Source organism: Crocodylus siamensis, chromosome 8, assembly GCF_052110815.1.
Source record: "Crocodylus siamensis isolate JL-2025a chromosome 8, ASM5211081v1, whole genome shotgun sequence".
Lineage (NCBI taxonomy): Eukaryota > Metazoa > Chordata > Crocodylia > Crocodylidae > Crocodylus > Crocodylus siamensis.
The window spans coordinates 10,608,796-10,632,705 of NC_143402.1; the positions used below are offsets into that span (position 1 = coordinate 10,608,796).

At 44.8% G+C, this 23,910-nt stretch overlaps 1 protein-coding gene and 1 long non-coding RNA gene across 3 annotated transcripts in view; one reads left to right on the forward strand and one right to left on the reverse strand.

Moving 5' to 3' along the window:
- The window catches only part of LOC149858064 (uncharacterized), a 58,730-nt gene that overhangs the window by 9,399 nt on the left and 25,421 nt on the right, over nt 1-23,910 (reverse strand). The window lies entirely within an intron of this gene.
- On the forward strand, nt 1,049-23,384 carry LONRF3 (LON peptidase N-terminal domain and ring finger 3). 2 transcript variants are annotated; one of them, XM_090060332.1, is made up of 12 exons: nt 1,049-1,668; nt 2,640-2,758; nt 4,211-4,333; nt 6,988-7,143; nt 8,756-8,990; nt 9,705-9,795; nt 12,581-12,695; nt 13,082-13,203; nt 13,980-14,138; nt 15,258-15,420; nt 16,543-16,692; nt 17,414-23,384. In XM_090060332.1, the coding sequence occupies exons 1-12, from the start codon at nt 1,128-1,130 to the stop codon at nt 17,570-17,572; spliced, it is 2,133 nt and encodes a 710-aa protein (XP_089916458.1). In that variant the 5' UTR covers nt 1,049-1,127; the 3' UTR covers nt 17,573-23,384. The 2 variants fall into 2 exon arrangements, with proteins under 2 accessions (XP_089916458.1, XP_089916459.1); XM_090060333.1 differs by lacking the exon at nt 6,988-7,143 and having other exon boundaries at nt 17,414-23,382.

Here is a 23,910-nt window from a genome sequence, read left to right on the forward strand (position 1 = left end):
TCAGATAGTGCAAGGTAAGAGCATGCCTCGAGGCAGGGGCCAGCACCTGCCATTGCTGTAGGTCCCCACTTAGAGCTACTTCTCTACTTTACCTTGTTGTGATATGCCATTTGTGTGTCTGTGCCTACTTTTATTCAGAATGTCATTTAATTTAGCTTAATCCACGTTGAAAAATGAAGTAAACAGAATCAAATTAGGGGCGCTTGCGTTTCGAATAAGAGAACCGAACAGGGCTTTAGCGTACTTCAACTAACCCACTTAAAAAAAAATGAATTCAACCGAATTATCTCGAGTGTCCCCCATCACAGATGTGACTTGACCCCACCTGTTTGGACTATAAACTCTCCAAGGCAGAGGAGGTCTGTTCCTCTATCACTGTGCAAATAGCTACATACACCCCCACACCCACAGATGCAAACAGGTAGCCACACACATGTGCACACAGGCCTGTCACTGTGCAAACAGGTAGATGCACACACACCTGTCACTGTGCAAACAGCATTGGTGTGCGTCTGTCTAGCTGTTTGCACAGTGACAGGTGCGTGTGTGTGTGTGTCTAGTAAACACAGAGAGAGACACACCTGTCACTGGGCACACAGGTACACACACACACCGGTGCAAGCAAGTAGACCCCCCACCCCCACCCCGGTGCAAGTGTAGCGGTTTGTACTGTGCTAGAGGGGACGGACCAGGCGGTACTTGGGGACGGGACCCTCCACAGGCTGCTACTGTCCCGCTGTGAGGCGATGCGGGGCAGGTCTCCGCCTGCTGCCCTGGGCTCGGCAGAGGCTGCGCCGCTCTCTACCTGCTAGAAACGTCCCCTCGCAGTTGCCGCCCGGTCCCCCCGCGGCGGTGGCGAGGCTGGCCGCCGGACCCCCGCTGCCGGGCGGGGCGGGGCCGCGGGCCCTGAACGCTGTTACAAAACCGCCTGGTTTTGTAACCGTTCTGCGGGCGCTGCCCAATGAGCGGCGCCGCGCGGGGTCACGTGGCGCCGCGCCGTATATAAGGCTCGCAGAGCCCGGGCGCCGGCAGTTGCGCCGGCATGGGGCGACCGGGTTGTGGGCGCCGGGGTCGCTCGCGCTAGCGGAGCCGCCGGCCCGGCCCCGCCCCGCCCCGCCCCGCCGGCCATGGGCTCGCAGGCGGGCAGCCCGGGCCCCGAGTGGCGGGCGCTGCTGCAGCGGGCCGACGCGCTGGCGGGCGGGGGGCGGCTGCCCGAGGCCTGCCGGCTGTACCAGCGCGCCTGCCGCCGCCGCCCGCTGCGGCCCGAGCAGCTGGGCCGGCTGGTGCAGGGCCTGGCGCGCCGCGTGCGGCGGCGGGAGGGGCTGGGCGGCGGCGCCCCGCAGCCGCGCCACGGAGACGTCTTCAGGTGCCGCAAGTGCCACGGCTTCCTGTGCGAGCCCGTGTCGCTGCCGTGCGGACACACGTTCTGCAAGCGCTGCCTGGAGCGCGCCGGGCCCGCGGGCCGCTGCGTGCAGTGCCGGGCCGAGGGCGAGGCCGGCGCCGGGGCCGGGCAGCCGCTGCGCGTCAACGTGCTGCTCAGCAGCCTGCTGGCCAAGTGGTTCCCGGGCCAGGCGCGGGCGTCGCAGCTGCGGCACGAAGGCAACGTCCTGTACCGGGAGCGGAAGCCGCAGGCGGCGCTGCACAAGTACAACGAGGCCGTCAGCTTGGGTAAGCGCTGGAAGTAGGTCAGGGGAGCAGCGCGTTGTGTAAGGGCCGGCCGGCCCGGCCCGGCGCGGCCCCTCCCCCTCCGCGCCGTTGTGTAACCGGGGAGGCGGCCGGACCCCGGGCTGGGTGGCTCGGGTTTCCTGTCCCGTCCCCCCGGCTGAGCCCCCTGACCTGCTCTGGGAGGGGGACCTGCCTCCCGGTCGCAGCCCCGGAGCTTGGCCCAGCTAGGTACGGACCAGAGCGAGAGAGTTTCCCCGCCTGGCGGAGCAGGGAAAGATGCCGCTCCACACTGCACGGGAGTTGTAGTCACGCAGTGCTGGTCCCTACCCGGATTGTGCAGCCAGAAGTTTTGCTTGATTACTTGTACCCCCTTCCTCTGAATCTAGGCCTTAAAACAGGAATTGGGTGGTTAAAAAGAAGGTAAACATCTCATTGTGATGAAGGATCACTTCAAAGGCTTGATCATTAATCTAGGACCAGGTATTGCATCCCATAGCAGGGCTGGGGTGAGGTAATATTGATCCTGGTAGTTCTCATTTAATTTCCTTGACTGATGATAGGTTCAAAAGACCCCAATGTGTCGCTTTCAAAGCTTTGATCCTAACCCCTTTGTAAAGGGAGTTAATTTAAATTCCTGCTTTCCCTATGGCAACGTTATAATTATGTCATCTTTAATCTTTGTTCATGGAAATTGACCAAAATCTGATCCTCCGCCTAAGCGGGTAACGTTTCCGAGCTGCTGTGGATGTTCTCTCTGCCGTGTTTCCATCACTTATGTAATTCAAATCAGACCTCTTATGGCTAGAATACCCGAGAGAGCTGTTGTGCCTGATTGAGTTCTTGGTTGTTTAAATAATTCTTGCTCTTCTGATGCAAATGCTTTTTCCCTGATCATTTTAGAAAAAGGGTTGTAAAGAACAGGTCTATGTGCTATTCCAGGCATTATAACAGGTCAATGTTTGTATTGGTTACAGCTCCAAATGACTACTTATTATATAGCAACCGGTCCCAGATCAACTCTACGTTGAAAGCCTGCGAAGATGCACTGCATGATGCAGAAATGGCATGTAGGCTCCAGCCATATTGGTTGAAGGTGAGTTTTAAAGCTGAAATCTTTGGCTATCCCAGTGGCTTGCTGAGTGCCATGGGAAGGAAGAGCTGACCCAGAGAGCTGCTACAACACTGCTAAGACCCTAGACCAGTAGACCAGCACACCATGGAGATCTGACTGAGTTCTCTGAGTCAGGAAAAGGCTAAAGTAAGGAGCAGTGCATGCACTTAGTGTAGTCTGATCCAATAATCATAATTGCCTGTGATCTTGGAGGAGGTCAGATCTACATGTTATGCCAGAAGTCAAGCACTGTGCTTCCTTTTGCTGTCTAAAACAGGGGTGGGCAAAATCCAGCCTGCAGAGGGATTTTGTCCAGCCTGAAGCGGGTCCTGCTCGGTCCAGGCACGGGGGCAGCCTGGGTTGTGCATGCAGCCAGGAACATCACCCCGAGCACATAGCGGGGCTGAGGCAGCATGGTGACCCCGGCAGCCCCAGCACAGTGGCTCCTTTCAGCTGCTGGACCCAGCTCCACTGCCCAGGTGCCCTGGCCCATCTGCCCCATGCCCACCATCGGGGCAGGATTTACACAGGTCAGGTGGATGGGAGGGGGCTCTGGGTGGGCAGGGGGCAGTACCCAGGAGCGGGACAGGAGCGTGTGGCTGGGTTCGCATGGCAGTGACAGCATGAGGCTAGGGCCTGAGACAGAGCTACAATCTACTTGGGCACCGGTAATGGGGACGGGTGAGCAGAGTGTGGCTCTGCTCCAGGATCCAGCCCTGTGCTGTCACTGCCCAGTGATCCCAAGATCCCCCTGGAGACCATTTGGTTCCCATGCGGACAGGGCATGTGGCCAGGCAAACGGGATGGGGCCATGGGCAGGCAGGGAGCTGCATCTGGGAGCAGGGACAGGCGTCCCACCAATCTTGCTCCTGGATGCTGCTCGCACCCACCTGCAGCCCTAGTGCAGGCACCTGGCTGAGCATGGAGCAGAGCCACTTAGGGAGTTTTGGTGAGTGGTTGTGGACTGGTGGGGGGGCGGTTGCTGACCTGGCCTGTGACAGCTCACCAAAACTCTGTGGCCCTTGAGCCTAAATAATTGCCCACCCCAGTCTAGAAGGCAGCATTGAGAAACAGATTAAAGTGTTCTCCCCAGATAAAGGAGGGTCCTGAAAAGTGACAGGGTACCAGCCTTCAACTGGGTCCAGATGCTGTGAAGTAAACTTGAACGTGTATGTGGGAGGCAGGGAGGTGATATTCTCTCAAGAGAAGTAAATATGGAAAATGTTTGTGTTGTTTCTAGCTGGAAGCTCAAACTCTGACCCTATGTTGGTAACCCAGACTGTTCTAATGCTGCTTTGTGCCGAGTTTTATTTAAACTTCAGCACAGTAAAGTGTTTTGGTTTTTCACATTTTAAACTGTTGGTTTTTATCAAATGGGCTTTAAAAATGTGATAAGAGAAAAGAAACTAGAATCGTGGACCTGTTTTCTCTCAGGGTCGCTTAAGGAAAGGACAAGCATTAGCCAACTTGGGAAAAACAGAAGAAGCTTTAAGAGAGTTTCTCTTCTGCCTTGCCCTGGATATTGGGAACAAGACAGCCAAGTCAGAGGCTCAGAAGGTGAGTTCTTGTGCAGCTTCACTGCTTTATCATATTGATAATTGCTTGCTCTTAAAAAAAAAAAAGCAGAAGTTACTACATAGAGATGGCTTGGAGAAAACATGGTCTGCAGTGCTGTTCCTGTGTGTTCAAATTGTTTTGTGTCCATTGCTGTACTTAAGGCACAGCTTAAGTGGCAATAGCAAGAGAGCCTCTCCACCCCCAGTGGGTAGAAAGTCTGATTTGTAGCTTTGAAATACAGAGATGTTAAAAATCAGTGGAGGGCTAGTATAGCTAAGAAGACTCCCAGACTCCCTGTATTCACATTTCCCACCCTAGACGGGTGCTGTTGACTGGAGAAGAGGAGGGAGTATCTAGTTAATATTGTATCAACTGATAGACTAAAAATAAAGAGCAGCACCGTTAGAACTCCACTTGGGAGCAGCATCACTCTTTCCACAGCCGCTGATGTGGCTCTGAGCATCAGCACATGGAGAAAGCATGAGAGGAAACAGAGGAAACAAAGGACAAGTGTTATTTTAAAAACTGCTTATGAGGTTACTAATAACTAATGATAAATAGGCAATACGACAGATCTGAAATAAGCCTGTTCCTGTAACAAACAAAACTAAGGGAGCGTCTGTTGTGTTTTTTCTTTAGAGGGATACTGCCAAGATTGCTAATCCTACTTTAAAGACTTCTAGAAATTGTTCCATTTGTTAGCTCTCGTGGCTTCCATCCGTGGTGTGTGCGCTTTTGTGTGCTTGCCGTTTTTGTCTTGCTTAAAGCAGAGCTGCCCAGCTGATGGCCTGCGGGCTACCTGCAGCTTGCAAGGGGCTCATCTTTACACCCTCCCCCACTTGTTTCCCCTGGCCACCACCACCGCTGCCCTCAGCACTCTGCCACCACTGCAGCTGGGTTCTTTGGCCTCCCACTCCCTTCTCTCTCCAGGCTGCAGGACAGCCTGCAGTGCTGGGGGAGCCTGTGAAGCCAGGGTGGGGGCCCTGCCCAGCCACACCATGTAGGGAGCAGGGGGAAAGCCATCTGCCCAGGTGGTGCTAAGGGAACTCGCAGCTGGGGAGGTGGATGGGGAAGGCATGGCCCTGTGGGGGCAGCCTCTGGTGTGTGGCCCCCAGCTGCTAAGAAGTTGGCTAGCCCTGGTTGAAAGTAATCTTTGTTACAGTACTGTGCCTACAATCAATTTCTGCAATAATGGTCATTGCAGTGAAAACCAACCCACACCTTACTGTCCTGATACAAACTTGCACCAGTTTTTCCAACCCACGTTTGGTTGGGTGGATTTGGGCTAAAGAAAAAAGCTCTGGGATGAGCGCTGTAATGAGAAGGATTTTCTAAACGCTGTGGGTGAAACTGTTGGAATAAGTGCCCATAACGGTCGGTGGGCTCCAGACAGTTGACACTTTTCAGCCTTATTCTTCCATGTTTTGTGTGCAACTCTAGATGGAATAGTTATTGTGTTTTCCTGGCCTGTCAGCAGGTTCCTTCCCTAAAATGCAGTCTCATGCATTGTCATTGTATCAAGCAGGGCTCTCATAGTGATGAGGTGATGCTTCCTGTGGGTCAGAGCCGGAAGATGTAACAAACTGATACATTTCTAGATTCACAGTCAAAATAGCCTTTGCCAAGAAAGCTATTTCTTTCTCAGCAGTAGGGTCCTGAGGATAATCTAGGCTCTTTGTTACGGGAAGAACTGCTTACAGGGAGAGTATATCAATGATACAAGTATCTATTGGATTACTTCCAAAGCTGTTTGCATAACAGTGACATAGCTGCTTTTAGCAAATCCTTCCAATGCAGATCTGATTTTTTTTCCTGCTCAGTGTAATTGGTGGCCTTCATTAACATTACTCTTGGGAGAGTCTGATCCTGCAGCCCATACTCACATGAGGAATCTCTTTTGACTTCCAGAAGACTATTACTAATACATGGTATGCTGTCTTCTCAAACATGAATGCTGCAGGATCAGACCAGAGGCATGGTGAGACTGTTGTGGCCTTTTAAAATGCAGGGATTTTTTTTTTTTTTTAACCCTGCTTGCTTGAGATTTTATATCCGTGGTCATTTGGCAAGTTGCACTACACTAACAGCCAACAATTTGCTACTGGATGTTGGAGATTCATTTGCATTGACATGCAGAAGCCCTGAATGTTTTTCATCTGCAACTTTTTGCTGTATTCCCATTCTTTCTCCCTGAACACATCCCCGTTTGCATAGTGAGAGGCATTTGATCAAGCCTGGACCCGTGGGAATGCCCTCAACTTCCAGTGTCTCCAGTGGGAATTATGGCACTCAGCATTCCCTTGTTTAAGAAACCTTTTAAATGCTTCTAGCAGTAACTGCGGGTGAGGTTTCAATAAAACTCTAGACTTCAGAACTAGTGGATTTTCATAAATATGTCACCATTCCCTTAACGGCACATCAGCACATTTAATTCTGAAAATGAAGCCTCTGCTTTTTGAGCCTACGTTGCACCTATGTGTGTGTCTGTTTTGTTTCCATCCTAGACCTACTCAGTTGTTTGCCAGGACTACTTAAATGCTTTTGCAAATCAATGGTGCTTCTTGCAGCTGTTCCCTTCCCCACAGTCCCCACCCTTTCCCTTAGAGATTGCAAGGGAAGAACTAAGTAGTGAAGTATTCTGTTTTATACCACAGCTTCTACTTAGTTTATTTTCACCCATCCCGGGAAATGCTCAGGAGCACTTACCCGATATCCTGCAGCTGTTGTTACCTCACTCTAGATTAAAGGGGAGCCTTCTAAATTCAGTGGGATCTGGAGGCACCAGCCATAATCTACAAAGGTTGCTCAAGGTAAAGCTAAACTCTGATGTGTAGTTCTTACTTTTGCTGTGTGTTTATGTACAGTTCGGAGAGTCTTTCCCTCCCCCTCCCCCCCAAAAAAATCTGGAAGAATGAATAATGTATTTTCTCAGATTTGTTTGTGCTGAGATTCAGAACACGTGTTAGCAACAAGCTGAACAGCTTTAGGAATGAAAAATGCAAGATGCAGCAAGCTGCTATTTAATGGGTTCATTCAAATGATGCCTAAAAAGGAAGGTCATCTTAGAATTCAAAAAAGAGTGTTTTATCCTTATATGGGCTGGGTCCCCTCCCTCTACTTTTTTCTAGTTTGTCATAATTGCCGTAACTGTTGATAAGATTAACAGAAGTTCTCAGTTTTCCATGTTTATAACAGAGAAGGACCTCTATTATGAAACTTGGAATACAGATATCTCCAACCTTTGAGAGCTTCTGATGTAAGGAGGTTTGGCTTGGGCCATAATGGTGATAGGCCAGCAGTAGTATTCCTGTATAGATTTAGATTCCAAATTCATTCCAGTTGGAGGCTATGGTACAGCCCACTATAAGGATGTGGGCTTTGCATACGTTTGATTTGGAGACATAGTTTGCTAATACTTGTAGATGCTTAAACCCAAGTGTTTGCATCGAGACTATCTTTAGAGCATCCATATCTGGTACTCTGAGAATGTACGCGCCTTCATAGCTGTAGGATAACTTTTTACCAATCCCTGGAAAATGTAATTTTGTTGAAGAGTCCCCTAATCAGTGGTGGTCTCCTACAGAGGCATTTTGGTCTTTCTGAAGGGAAACTTTTAAAATGGCCATCCCATCATGAGGTTGGTTATTTGTGGAGAAAAGGGGGTAATTGGCCCCTTTTCTCCCTCATGTATCACATACCATTCTGGTGCCTAACAACTTGACCTCCGGCGTATACATTTAAATTCACCTGGGAAATTGGTCCCTTTATTTGACATGAAAAATGGTTGGTGATGTTGGTTAGGTGCTATTTCTCATGACTATTATATGGCAATAGTAGGATTAAAAAGTACTCTGAAAAAAGTACTAGGTTTATGACTTGTTCTGGCCAAAAAGCATATATGCCATGAACCCATTTTAACTATTTGTGCAGACTTTTAGGTGCATTTTTTTTTTGTATTAGTTGTTCTGTGCATATGCTTCTCCCTTAAAATAAGTCATGCGGTGTTAGTCTCTGAAACCAGAAATATCTGAACCTAAAATCAGCCAGATGGATTTTTCCATAGGTTAGGTAATAATGACTAACAGGCTGAGTCTTCAATAAAATTCTGCATGACTCAAGTTTTATGGTCAAGTTATAAAACCAAAGAAATGTTACCATGAATGTTATCAGCTTTTGATAGAAGGGGAAGACTGCTCTGGTGGGAAAGGGATATCAATTGAAATGAAGGCCCTGATGCAACAGTTCTCAATCTGTGAGCCGCTGGTTTGTGGAGCCTTTCCTGGTGGTCCACAACATGGAAAACGTTTTGGGAGCTGGGCAGGAAAGTGGGTCTGTGAAGAGAGTCTTCTCTTGCAAAGTTGTCTGCAGAATGAAAATGTAGGGGAGTTGTGCTCCTGATGTATGATCCTCTCTTTCATCCAGGTAAATGTGGAACACAAAAAGAGTTTTCCTGCTCACGAGGAGCAAAATGTGACTAGTTTGAGAAAATCAGTGCAAGTGACGGAGATTAAAAGAGACTGCTCAGAAGCTGAGAACACACATGCGTCTGTCCCGGAGTCTGCCTTTCTCATTTCTGAGAAATGCAACCTTTTGAAAAGGAAGTGCTGCTCTGAAGACATGAGAAGTGCTGAGGTGCCCTGCAAGCGCACAAAGAAAGGTAACCTGTTTCGTTCAGTGAGGGCCTACTCCTGTTTTCATGAAGTTGATGGGAGTTTTGCCTGACTAGACAGCTCCAATCTTGGACTTCAGTTTTCATCTCTTCCCTATTCCTGTTCCCCCCTGTAAAAATAATTACACTAATAAATCTAGAGAGGGACAAAAAAGATTAGGCCAAGCCTTTGTTTACCAGCTGAGCGGTGAGTCCCGTGACAACTACCAGTGCCGTATATGGTTGATAACAGTAATAAAATCAAGTTTTAAAATGCCTGACTTGCTGTATTTGCAAGGCACAGATGCTGGAATTACTTTTTTTTTCCTAACATCACCAAGATCATGGAAACCCTTGGTCTGATTCTCCTGCTGTTCAATGGACTTGGATTGATTTAACAGGAACATCTGGCCCTTTTGCATGCTTCCAACGCTGAGTGTGGGGTTGTAGCCGCACTCTGTCAACACAGGACCAAATTCCACTGAGGCTAATGGAGTCAGGCCCACTTATGCCAAGATTAACTTGTGCAGCAAATTCCATTTCATGATTCTAACATTTCAAAAACTGCTTATAAATAAATGCAGTCCTTGATCACAGTACAGTTAAAAATCAGATGTATTTGCAAACACATAATAAAGCATTGTCTCTGAAATGCTACGCGGTTCCCCCCACTGTCTGGTTATGTATTCTAATACAATTTTTTTTTTCACAACTATATAATAGGCACAATAGATGCCAAGGGATCTAATGCTGGGCACCACATTTCATTTGAATTTGTGGATCCATCTGACCTGGACTGCTCTTTGTGCATGAGGTAGCCATTATTTTCTAATGGATATGTTTAAAGCTATATCTTTTCCACTGATATGATCTACAAACATTGTCTAATTTACTTGGCTATTTCTTTTTCTGGTTTGGAAACTAGGGCTTTCTGTATAACGTTGTGTCCCATACCATGCGCGTTTCTAATTATTTGGTTCTGAAGAGTTTGTGGATAGGGATCTTCTGATGTATCCCAGGTTAAGAAATAATATGCGCTTGGTAAAGGACATCCAAGTTTGTTGGGTTTAAATGCATTGTGGAACATGACTGAAAGATTTCCTTTTACCAGATGCACAGACTCCCCCCCATGTATTACACAAGTCCACCACTCATTCTTGGCAGTTAGTGTAAATTAAGCCACGTGAGATTTTTTTTTTTTTTTCCCCCCCACTAACAGAAATATTTGACAAGTAAATGTCTATATAAATACTTAGTTTGCACGTAAATTAGTGTAGTGTAGCAACAGCAATATTCAGGTCTTCCAGGCAAACAAAGCTCTCTAGTCAGTGGTTGATTGGCTCGTTTTGCCTAGGTGGGAACACCCTGGCCTCAAAAAAAAAAAATCTGGATTTAGGGTTGGGTTTTCTTGTTTGAAAAGGTAGTTGCCTATGCTTAAAACTGTTTCAAAACAAATTGAAATAGCCTTAAAAAAGATGTGGTGAAACTGTTGATTTTCTGCTTGGAACAAACTGTTAAAAGCAAAAGGATGATCAGAAGTCTAGGTTGTAGCCTAAGTCATGTGCTCCAAAACCTTTACTGCTGCCAAGAAAACACTTGCACTCCTTCAAACCCCCCCCAGTTCCCCATATAAATAAAACTGTGAGGTTTTCTACAAACTCATTTTCAGACGTATTTAGTAGAATGAATTAGTCCTGCTTATTTGTATTCCCTGTTAAAACCAAAAAATAGCCTGAATCATTACTCCTGAGCATTAAGACGACTTGAATATAAAAACCTGTGTCAAAAAGGAACCTGTTGCAGGGCCTTTTTCTTCCCAGTGCTACTAATGCATGTTGGTTGCAATAGTTATTATGTGTTGTGCAACTCAGATATACCTTATCTAAGATTTGGCAATTGTGATACCTTGGATTAAATGCCTACTAACCTACTGACCTATTAATCAGTTAACTGCAGGAGCTGTTATTAGCCTATTTAATTTGCCCAAGTAGCAAAGGTGTCGTATCCAATTCAGTGGCATACAAAAAGCAGAGGCAAAAGTAACGGAGTCTCTTGTGAAGGAGTAAGCATTTGGTTGTTGCTGTATTCATAAGCCTTTCCATATGATATACCTACCTCTGGTTTGTGCAGTTCAATACGGCTCTGACAGCAAAACTCCACTCCCATTAGCTGCTGTAAGAACTGGATCAGGACGGTGTATCTGACAAGCATTTTCCTGTTCTGTGCCGTCGTGTGAAGCTAGGTTGGTCCAAGTACATAACTAAGATATTTAAATATGCAGACATACTAACTGAAAGGTATTTTAGAATTTGGTATTTTAAGTATTTAAAAGAAATGGGTATTTGTTAAAAAATTGACCTAGAGGAGATTTGGATTATATAACTGACTAGCAACAAGATTGCTGTGGCCTTTTGGATACTTTTTCATATGCTTCCCTGTTAAATGTCAGTATCTATAGCAGCTAATGAGAGGTGATGAACTGCTTATGATCATTTTTGTTGAGCTAATTATTTGCTTAAACTTACTTTGTGTGAGGAAGCAATTAATAAGCTTAAAGTTATGAATATAGCTTCCACACACACAGTAGCAACCAGGTTTATCTCTGTGGGAAAAGAAAACAATTATTGTGGTTTAAGAAGTGACTTCACTATATCAATTGAATTATTTTTTTGTCCAACTGAATCAATCGCTTGTTAGGATATAATATTTAGAGTGGTTTTTGGTTTGTTTTGCTTTTCCTATTTGACTTTTAAATCAAAGGGAAAGGTTTGGAAATATCTCCCTTTTTAGTTTGAGAAGTTATTGATATACAAACGAGAGAAATCTTTGTAACATTTCTTCATATTTTTCACATTTGGATGCTTGTTACCTGCAAAGGATCTCTTTAGAATATATAACATAAATTTAGCCAAAAAGAGAGGCAATTAATATGAAAATAAAATTACAATGAAATGGATGGGAGTTAAGATCCTAAATAGCTTTTAAAAACAGGGGCCTACACGCATAGTATTGTTTTGAAGGGAGATGAATCTATTGGGTATTTATATTTGAGGGGCATTCAAAGGTAAAAGCTCTGTATTCAAACCAAATTAAATTTCCCAATATTAGATTTAGCAATGACATTTTTTATTTTATTAAATTGTATGTCCTAGCAGTACAAACAGTCTTGTTCTGTGTTTGGTCGGGTATGTAAAGCTAATCTTGCTGCCGACTGAACGAATAATGGTTTTCAGAATTGGGGCCTTTATGTTTAATTCTTCCTTTGAAGGTCCTATCTTCTGCTGACTCTCCTCACCCTCGAGACAAAAACTGAAATTCTGGGCTCGCTGATATAAGTGTCGAATTTTCCACCGACTTCAGCAAAGCCAGGATTTCAGCCACCCCCTTCCACACTGGCCAGGCAACAGGGAGCTCCCTAGTTAACTACATTCAAAATTCAAGGTGGGGAGAAAACGATAAGCAAGGAACAAATGTCCCCCAGCAGTGCAGAAAACCGTAACTACTGACTTTCTCTGAAAAGAAGCTGTTTTGTGACAGCCTTTTCTCTTATTTTTGTTACACGATATTGTTGTCTTTTGTTTTTGGTTGTTCGGTTCCAGGCTTTTCTATGAACCTGTCACCACGCCCTGTGGACATACCTTCTGCCTGAAATGTCTTGAAAGATGCCTAGATCACAACCCAAAATGCCCCCTGTGCAAAGAAGGCCTTTCTGAGGTAACAACATACAGATGTAATTGGTATAAATTGAAAAGAACAGATGAGGTGGGATAGACTTACTAAGCGTGCGCCACTGCCACTTCCTCAGCACTGGCATGCGTTTCACCACCTATACAATTAAGTGTTGCAGCGCCAGGCGCTTTTCAAAGCACCCAGCACTGCGGTGATTTGCATGTGTTTAAATGCCCATTAGATGTACAGGAAGGTCACTGGGGGTTTAAAGGACGTCACAAGGAGGAAATGGCTTAGTGACTCTAATCTATAATAGAGGTGACACATGCTGTTCACAGACAACTACACTGAGCATGGGTCAATCAAATTTAGTACTGCAGCCATTGCTGGACATTGTCTGATAATTGCTTAATTGTGACTCCTTGTTGTAGTGTTTGGCTATGAGGAAATACTGTAAGACAGTACTGATGGAGGAGTTGATCGCTAAGTATCTTCCAGAGGAACTCACTGAAAGAAGAAAAGTTTATGAAGAGGAAATTGCAGAGCTTTCCAAGTATGTAAGCATTTCATTTAAATGCAAGCCTTTGACATGAGTTTTGCTAGCTATTGAATAGTTCCCATTGCCATGGAACGTGCCATAAGGGATCATGAAGGATCTTACTCTGTTTCCCTTTAGTCAGAGGGCAGTTCAGAAAGTTTAAACCTACTGTGTATTTGGCAGCAGGGTGTCTAAACCCTCCAGTTGGCTGCAAGTGATAATTGAAAACCAGAGGAAACTTAAGGCCATAATTCTCAGTGTGTTGTAGTGACACTGACTTCTTCTGTTGACTTTTTTGATGCAGATCAGAAGGTTGAGTTGGGTAGAAATGAAATTTTGCACAAGAGACTCATTGGAACATGTGAATTGGGAACCTGTGTGTAGGGTAGGGGGCATCTTAAGGAAAATACAAGCTATAGGTATAAGACTCCTTCCTACAAAGCAGGAAAGAGTAACTTTAAATATACCCTTTCCACACAAATCATAATTCCACAAGTTACAGCGCAATATCAATGTCCAATATATCAGGCCAAGTAGAAAACTGAGCAAAATAGTTAATAGCCTTTATATAGAGTAGAAATCTTGATTTCCTTTTGAGGTTTAGTTTTTTGTTTGGTTTTTTTGTTTGGTTTTTTTGTTTCTTTCTAAATTCTCGCCCCAAAGCCAGTTAATGTAACTTAAGCAATCCTGGTATTGAATAAATTAGGTCTGTACATTGTACTTCTCTGTTTTTAGAAACTGGTTCATGCTATACTAATATAACAGGGTCCTGTTTCTTCCCTCTATTACAGTTTAAATAAGAATGTTCCTATATTTGTCTGCACAATGGCCTATCCTACCGTTCCATGCCCTCTGCACATCTTTGAGCCCTGTTATAGACTGATGATTCGAAGGTGCATGGAAACTGGCACCAAACAGTTTGGCATGTGCATCGGGGATCCTGTCAAGGGGTGAGTGAGCAGAATGTCCTGCCGGTGGGAAACTGCCCCTCTCCACTAGACGCAGTAGTCCGTTTCTATCGACAGCCCCTCTGATCAGCCATTTCAGAGGAATGTGAAACTTAAAACATAGGAACAATTATAGAATAATCTGCCAATGGGCAAAGTTTCTCAAACCCATCAGTTAATGGTGAACTGGCTTTTTCTGAAGCATGAAGATTTAATATCTGTTATCCTGTCCAATGTAACTGTCAAAATTATTCATTTTAAGTGTTTAATTCTGTCTTTTGAAATTTAGTCAGCTATTGGACTCTGATACTATGGGAAAGTACCTTCTGGACCTTTTTTTTACTGGGCAGTGCATGAAAGTTTCTTTTTGTTAAAATTTTATGTGGTTTTTAGTTGGTGTTTTTTGATACCAGCAACTGAATTGGATTGATAAGGATTTTTTACGCTGAAAACAAAGTGTCATTATCAAGTCAGATTTATACATCTACTCTCAAAATAAAATGTCTGCTAAATAGATATATTGGCTCCATACTGAATTGGCTGAGCATCTATGCTATGCCTTTTTACAGCAAGTACTCAAAGCTGCCCATCTTATACACACTCCTTTGCAGCAGCCCCCTCCCCCCCGCATCTATTTTGATGACTTGCCTGTTCCATCAGAGTCTGCATTGCCTGCTCGATACAAAGTGAAGTTTACTATGACTTAGTAAATTTAGCTTCCGTAGTCCTTATTGTAATTAACTGTACAGGCTTTAGACTCCTGCTGAATGTATGCATCTAAATTGCGGAACTTGAATAAGAAGCGAGTTGTCCATCCAGAGCAGCTGAAGCAGTACCATTTGTAGTTACGTTAGAAATGCGATTGTACAAGGAATAATGTGTTCTAAAATACAAGGTGAGAAATGTTCATCTGGTCAATTGCTTGAATATTCCTGAAGATGTAGTTTTAAAAACAAGTGTTGTGTGTATATATAATGTGAGGTAAAGTAATAAAGAGTGATGTAAAAACAGTGAACTGACACTAGCAAGGCCTTTATACGATGAAGTGGCTGTACAGTAGAGATGCAGAACTAAGTCTGAAAAGAATAGGCTTATTTACTTGCTCTTGTTATGATTAAATAGCTTTGCAGATTACGGCTGCATTCTGGAGATAAGAAGCGTTGAATTCTTTGCTGATGGACGCTCTGTTGTAGACAGCATTGGCAAGAGAAGGTTTAAGGTGATACAGCACAGCCAGCGTGACGGATATAATACAGCAGATATTGAGTACATTGAGGATCAAAAGGTGAGTACAGCAGCGGAATTGTGGCTGAAACCCTTTCAAGGACAGAATATTTTGTTTCATAACATGCACAAAATAACCCGGTACATGCCAGATGGCAAGCAAAACCACAGTATGTATTTGGCGTCGTCCGGAGGGTGCTTTAGGTCTGTGTTTATAACAATGATCTGATCGGGCCTGCTTCCACTGAAGTGAGGGCGCTGGCAGAAGTGACATTTGTTATGCGATCGGCCCCCTGAAAGCACTCTACAGCCATGCTGAGACGGAAGTGATACGGCTGCAGAGCACTTTAAAAATAGCTGATCGTGCAACAAGTCAACCCTCATCTAATGAAGGTTCAGATGAAGGCGCTCCAAAGCAGAGTGCGTTTAGGGAACTTCTGCTCCCTAGGGTCAGTTTGTCAGTGAGATCAGGGCTGGGCTGCAACCCCCACTCACTATACTGTCTGCAGGAAGGGAGGGGGAGTGAGCTATGGGCTGAGCTGAGGATGGGGGGACATGGATTGGAGGTCCCATCCTGCCCCCTCTCCTTCAGTTCAGGCTGGGAAAACTCCAATCTGCAGCTCCCCCTTGCCCTCCTCCTTCCCCATGTCCTTTCTCCAGACAGCACTGGAGCTGGTGGGGGACAGACAGAGGTAGAGCAGGACCTGTGTATCTGTCAGTGGCCTCAATGACCACTTCAGTTCAAACAATAAGTATGACATGGAGCCCACTGAATTTAAAAGATAGTATAGCTTCCTCAAGTGTCCTAGGTGCTGTACAAACCTATACTATTCTTCCTTACCGCCCCCCCCCCCCAAAAGAAAAAGGAAGACGGCATCTATCCCAAAGCACTGTTTAAAGAAAGATTCCAATGTAAAGAACTTGGGGACCTGTGCATTAGATTTCAATCTATAACTCTAGTAAACAGTGACTGGATTTACTAACCTGGTAAACATTGAATCTGCAAAGGGATTTATTTTAGAATATAAGAAAAACCTGAAGTAAGTGGGCTGGGGACTGCTCAGTAAAGAATGAACTTTCAGGATTCCCTGAGAAATCTCAAAAGAATTAACAATGTATGCAGCACTTTCTTTGAAAAGCCCAATTGAATTAATTCCAGCTCCCCCTTCTCTGCCAATTTCAGGTGCAAGGACAGGAGTATGCTGAATTACTTGTTTTACATGATTCTGTGTACGAGCAGGCACACACGTGGTTTAACTCGCTCAAGCAAGCACTCAAGAGTCGAATACTCAGTCATTTTGGTCCAATGCCAGCTAAGGATCCTGATCCACAGGTGCATGACTTTGTGCTTAGTCAGAAATAATTACATGTTCGATAACTATCACACACCATAATAAACAGAGAAGAATTTTCTCATTCTTTGGCTATCCAGACCTTCTTCACTTATCTTGTATAAAGTGCTGTACCTCAGAATTGTGCTGCTATCAATCACTGCTATAGTAATGCTGAGCAAGTTGGTATTCATATTTTAATAATCCTCTGAACTTCCTGAGAAATACTAATGTAAAGGAACAAAATAATCCCTTTTGGATTTGGTGGAATGGCACCTACTTAGCACCTGGCTGAATCTGTCCTAGAGTCAGGTGGACAGTAGGAATTGGACAGGGGGAAAAAAAAACTGAAGCTACTGTTAAACAGCTACAAAGTGCTGAAGGAGAAGGGCTGTGAACTCCCACTTCTAGCAGAAGTTAAATATAAAGACGTAAGCCTATAAAGACATGCATTAAGTTAAAGACCTTATCTACAGATGTATCACTAGAAACAGAAAAAGGTCTGATTTTAAAACACCCCAGTATTAGAAGAAAATTGGAGGGTGGATCTTGGCTTGCATTTCGAGCCATCTCATACCCAGAAGCTATTAGGCTTGGCATTTGGGCAGGTGGGAGAGGATACCTGGCTATGGAACAGCATGGTTTCTATTGACAGTATTTTAAGTCTGTGAGAACATCTCAGTTCCTGCATCATCATTTGTGCTTTTCGTTTTTCTGTTGCAGGCTAACCCCAATGGCCCTGCCTGGTGCTGGTGGGTCCTTGCTGTCCTTCCACTTGAGAACAGAGCTCAGCTTCCATTCCTTGCCATGAAATCCCTAAAAGACCGCTTGAATGGCATCAAACGTGTCCTTATGTTCATGTCTCGTACGAGATCACGGTGATGCCAAGAGAGCTGCGAAACCTCTTGCAATACTTGACTTGACTGTGGAGTGTTTCTTGTATCTACATCTAACTGCAATAATGTCTTACAGATTGACCTGTCAAAGCAGGATAAATTTTCATGCCTGAATTTCAAAGGAAATAAAATATAAAGAGCAAAGGATACTTATGGATGCTTCGCTAGTTTCCATTTTGAACTCTTAACTTTCTTGAGATTTATTCAATTATTGTACTGCTAAATTAATAACATAAATGTTATATAGCAGAACAAAAAGTGATCTTGTTTGCCATAAACCTTTCAAAAGTTTAAGAGTGTTTTGTAGTAGATAAACAAAATCTGTGCAGTTTAATGTGAAGCAGAAATAATAATGTTAATGCATTATTTCAGTGAACTGCAAAGTCTTTTATTCCAAATGGTTCAGGTTTTATATAGCATTATGTATAATAATGTTCACAACTTCTGTTGGATAATTTATTTTTGCACTATGATGTCTTTTTTGGTTTTCAAATGTATATTGCAATTATTTATGTGTACATTCTCTGAACAGAAAGTGAGCTGCTCTATTTATTTACAATGTCCTACCCTGTATGTATGACTAAAGAAAAAAATGATTCTAGGAATACACAAGCTACTGCTTCTATCATTTTTTTTTTCATATTTGTGTCTGAGCACTTGAACATTTTTCTACTTATTTCTAATGTTACCATGTTACAAGAGTGTGCCCCCCAACACAAGACTTCATGGCAGGCTGTCTGTACGGTTTTTGTCTGAAATAATTTGATTCTAGTTGCAGCAAGACCTTGATCCTAGTACCTTAACTTGGCCCCCGTTTTAAATATGTTGCCAAACTGGAATCTAGGTCAACCAATTTCAGTGGGAGCTGGCGAGAGAGCATTGAAGAATCCAGCCTTTCAATCTGCACAGATATACAGAGTGTGCAATAGCCTACTAAGCGCTGCATTTGTCTGAACTGTTCTGGAAAATGTGGCTAAACGCAAACACTTACTAAGAATGAATCCCAAATGTGAGACGCAGCCATTTACAAACAGGAACTGCAACTATGGGTGTTGTTTTATTGCAGGTTATTATAGATTCTTTATATTAATCTCCTTACTGTTAAGGCTGTCTTGTTGCATTTTCTAACTGATGTCATGGAGCAGGGAAGGTGTGTGGGTTTTTTTGGGTTTTTTTGCTGTGTAAGACTGCAGAAGGGCTGGTTCCATATACTGCACAATAGAAGGAATAATGGTAACAACCTTGTAACTTATTCCACCTCCAGGTTATTCTGTTGACCACGAATCTTTATCCAGGCTTGGCACTTGTTTGTCAGACTGTGAGCAGTTTGAGAGTAAGAGTTAAAACTCTGGGGGAAATGGAAAGGGTTTTGAAGTGGTTCTTTTTAATTAGGGGTGCACTGATGGAGATTTTTTTTTTTTTTTTTTTTTAGCCAGTACAGATGGCTGATTTTTAATGAGCCATATTGACTAATACCAATCCGATTCCAATATGCAGCCCCACTGTGTGGAGAGCAGCTGGGTCCAGCCGGTAAGTCTGTGGTAGTGGGAGAGAAGGGGTAGATCTAGGCTTCCGGGGTGAGGAAGAGAGGGGCTGGGGCTGGGGCAGGGCTAGGGGCAGGTGCTGTCCCGTTGGGGTGAGGCAGGACATGGGACGGAGCCATGGCTTGTCCGGGGGGCACAGGGTGGGAAGGGTGGGGCGGCTTCTGCTGCTGCACAAACCCTGGAAGGGCAAGTACCCCCAGATCTGTACACAGGGCTGTGCCGGACTCCTCCCAGCAGGGGCCTGGGTCAGGCTGCATCTGGGGTGTGTGGTGGCACCATGGAGTAAGGGCTACAGCAGATTTTGGGGTGGCTGCAACCCCTGCTCCCAGCACTGCCATCTGCCCCAAGCATAGCCCAGCTCAGCCCCCCCCCACCAGGAAGAGTTTGGTCCTGCCCCCAGCTCACCCTTGTCCCATGCACAGATCTGGGGGCCTAAGGCCTCCTGAAGTGTGCAGCAGGAGCCACCCCACATCTCCTAGACAAGCCACAGCTCCATCCCCCGCTCTGCTCTGCTGTGCCCTGCCCTGGCTGGACAGCATCTGCCACAGCCCCACTCCCACTCCCTCATCACAGGGGACCTCGATTTACACCCCCCCCATGTCCCTTCTCTCACCCCTTCCCCTAAAACAGACTTTCCAGCTAGACCAGGCTGGTCTCTACGTGGCCAGGCTGCACTCCTGGCCCTGTGCATGCTGCAGCTGTGCACATGCATGGGGCATTTATGGGTCACATGAGACAAAGAAAGCCAATTGCTGATGCTCTCAATGTTCCTCGTATCAGTGCAGAGCCGATATGAGACCAATGTATTGGCGCACCTCTATTTCTAATGATTGAGCCAGAGAAGACAGGACAGAAATAAAACTAGCAGGAAACAATGTTATCATTACCTGAGTAATTCAGGTAATATATTAAATCTAACTGGATTTTGACGCTGCTAGGCTGTCACATTTTTTTTTCTGTGGATAGTCAGTCCTGTAGATGTTTCTGCATAAATAATGTATGCGCTATGTATACATTTAAGTATTAAATATGTGGTGACTGAGTACTGCTACAATATTGACTTTAAAAGCACAAATTGCTCATGGGTTGTTTACCAAGAGTGAATTGCATGCAATTGCACAAAGTTATTATCTATAAGACTATTAATAAAGAGTCCTATTCTACACTTACAGAAACCAGTGGGAATATTGCTCTTTCTAGCCATGAGAAAAGGAATCTAAGTACCTTCTGTATCTTTCTTTTTGGACTGTATTCTCACTAATCCTATTGTTTCTTTTCTTCATGCCACACTTCTACCTTGAAGTTCCTGGTTTACAGATTACTAGGGAAAAATCCCTTAACTGCATATAGCTAGTGGATTTTAACTATAAGTTTAACTTTTCCATCAGCTTCAGATGAGTTGAGACCATCAAGCATCAACTCTCTTGGAGTTAATGATAAACCTTCAAGTCAATTATTTTAAATGCTGTGTATCTAAGTATGTATAAAAACCTGTTATTTAAATTACATACTCATTGATCATCAGACAGCTTCCTACTAGATAAACTTCATTGAACCTTCTGACATTATTCTAGCCACTGATGTGTCCCAGTAACCAGTCTTGTTGACCTTATGTAGAAAGAAAGTGTGACCCAATTCTGTGTTTACTACATGCCTTAAAGTATTGATCAATGGGAGCTTTGGCTGCAAACTGAGTTGGCTTCATAATTCCTTAACAATGTCGGTTTGCTCTTTGTAGCTAGCCAGCTTACACACGACTTGGAGATCAAGCGTGATTTATGGGGTAGGGCTGTCAAACAGTGATGAGGCTTTTTCCTAGTCTTTTGCAAAGACTGATTTCCACTTGACTACAATTCAGTAGTGCTTACAGTCAGTGGCAGTGCTTTTGATCTTAGCTTAGGGGAATTTGCTCTGCCCTTAGAAATACGAATGGGAAAAAAAAAAAAAAAAAATCAACCTTCAGTGAAAGAGTTACTCTGACTAGTATGGAGCATGCCAGACAATTCTAACATCAGTTTCCTGAAAATTTTAGGATTGCTTATACTTGTGAAATACAGTAATACTGTTTTTGTTCATTTGAGAACCTTTTCTTTCCTCTGTGTGTAAAGTGATTATGGAAAGATAGGAACGTAAATAAATAACTTCAAGGCTGACCATGTCACCGTGACAAATGCATGTGCATGTTAAATGTACGCACGTGCTCCTTCTTTGATGTCCATGTCATGCTTTTCCAGTAAACTCTTGGTTTTCAATACAGGTTTCCCTCACTTTATGCAGTACGCGCATTCCTTGAAAACGGCACATAACTTAAATTTGCATACAGGGAACCCACTTGACAAGGTGATAAATAGGGATACGTTCTAAGACCTTGACTGTACTGATCCCCATTTCTACCACTTTTACAACACAGTTTGGTACTCGCCAACAGCAGACAGTGCACACAAGCACTGGGCACTGTCATAATGGGGATGGCAGCTACAGAAACACATGTCACGGATGAGTGAGGAGCACAGATCCACACAGGAGGCTACATATTTTGGAGCATGTCACTCCCACAGTGCACTGCACAAAGCAGCTGATTGAAGGGCTTCCACCACACTCATTGCATAAGAGTGAATTTATCTCACATATAACAATATTTTGGTATACAAAGGGTCATCGTGTAAGAATGAATTTGCATATCTAGAACATGCATAAAGCAAGGGAAACCTGTACTCTTAAGTGGTGTCCCTCGGGTCGGTGCTTGGACCGGTGCATTGTTATCAGTGATTTGGATGTGGGGATGGAAAGCTCGCTGGCCAAGTTTGTGGACAACACCAAGTTATAGGCAAGCGTGGTCATGCCAGAAGACAGGTTGCAGACACAGGCAGACCTGGACAGGCCGGAACCAGATGAAGTTCAACACTCAGAAGTGCAAGGTGCTCCATCTGGGAGCAAACAATCCCAACATGCCTACGGGCTTGGTGGCGACAATTTGACTTGCACCATGGCCAAAAGGGGCCTGGGGTAGTGATCGACCATTGCATGAACATGAGCCGGCAGTGTGATGCAGTGGCCAGCAGGGCAAACACCACACTGGCATGCATCAACCATTGCATCTCGCGCAAAACTAAGGAAGTGATACTCCCACCGTGCTCCGCACTGGTGAGACCGCAGCTGGAGTAGTGCGTCCAGGTCTGGGCACCGCACTTCAACAAGGACATGGAAAAACTTGAGGGGGTCCAGAGAAGAGCCACCCGTATGATCAGGGACTTGTAAGACAAGCCATATGAGGAAAGCCTGAGGGACTGGGACCTCTTCAGCCTACAGAAGAGAAGGCTGAGAGGGGACCTGGTAGCGGCTTATCACTACATCAGAGGAGTACATGAAGAGTACAGCTGTTCAGCAGGGCACCCCTGGAGAAGACCAGGAGCAATGGATACAAATTCCTGGAAAGCTGCTTCAGGCTCAGTTGCAGGAAAAACTCCTTTACAGTCAGGGTGTCCAGACTGGAATAAACTCCCTCCAGAGGTGGTGCAGTCACCTACCCTGGAAATCTTCAAAAAGAGACTGGACAGTCACCTCGCTGGGGTCACTTGACCCCAGTTGTGTTTTCCTGCCTAGTGCAGGGGGACTGGACCCGATGAGCTGCATGGTCCCTTCCAGCCCCTGACAATCTATGAAAGTACAAGGCAGCTTCCGTAACTGAAGCTCAGTGTTTCCTTCCTAGTTTCTACCCTTTATCCAGCAGCAATTAAAACCAGGAACATATTCTTACATGGATGAAGGAAAAAGAACAGCATTCTACGTCCGAGCCAGAAGAGGCCAAAGGTCCAGAGCGGATCCTAATCTCATTGATATACACATGTCATTCCAATCAGGTCAGGGGAATGACATCACTGACAAAAAGACAGAATTGAGCCAAAGTCTATCTGACAACCCCTTCTTAAAGTCAGATCTGGACAGCCTTGTCATTTTAAAGAAGGGACATCCTACTTCTAAGTGCATGTATATGGTTTTTTTATTAGCTGTTAGCAATGAGATATCTCAGCTGTCAGCCTAAGTGATTGATCTGTGATTGATTTACCTGTCCGTCCTCTACGGCCGTCTACAAACAGAACTGATTTGTTAATCTACAGACTATTTTATTCTGTAAAAATGGAGTTTGGATTTGGGTTTGCCAGCTCTGACTCACTCACTCTATACAGTGAGGGGTGGAAGTTGGAGCTTTATAAAGTAGTTTTAGATTTCAGATGGTCACTCACTGATTTCTGTTCAATACTGACATTTTGCCAGCACTGCGTTCTGTTAGTTAAAGGAGCAGCAGCATCTTAATGAAGAACAGGAGTTATGTAGCAGTTTGGGGATGGAAGCATGACTCTCACAACTCATACTAAGCAGGAGCTAGGCATATGCTTAAGTAACTCAAGGTACCTGCACACCAGCGCAGAGCCTGCTCCCACATGCTGTAATTACAGCATGTCAGAGCAGACTCAGTTAATCAAGTCGGCTGGAGTGCGGTAATTACCATGCTCCAGCCGCCTCCTGCATTTTGTGCATCAGTATCCATGCTCTTCAAAATGGTGGCAGAGGCACTTAAACTAAACCTCGTTGAACGAGGTTTAGTTCAAGCATCCCCCCCCCCCATTTTAAAGCACAAGGACACCGTTGCACAAGACACGGTGGTGCTTTAATTACAGTGGCTCTCGGAGCCGCCCTAATGAAATCACCACCTCCCCTACCCCTGACCTCATAGGTGATTTCATGTTTTCTCTGTGTGTAAACCTCAAGGGTCTGATTT

Excerpts from the sequence above, each read along its gene's own strand:
- LONRF3 (XM_090060332.1), top strand. The coding sequence starts at position 1,128 with ATGGGCTCGCAGGCGGGCAGCCCGGGCCCCGAGTGGCGGGCGCTGCTG. Across the intron at positions 9,796-12,580 it reads GACTGCTCTTTGTGCATGAG|GCTTTTCTATGAACCTGTCA; the intron begins GTAGCCATTATT and ends GTTCGGTTCCAG. Across the intron at positions 13,204-13,979 it reads GAAATTGCAGAGCTTTCCAA|TTTAAATAAGAATGTTCCTA; the intron begins GTATGTAAGCAT and ends CCTCTATTACAG.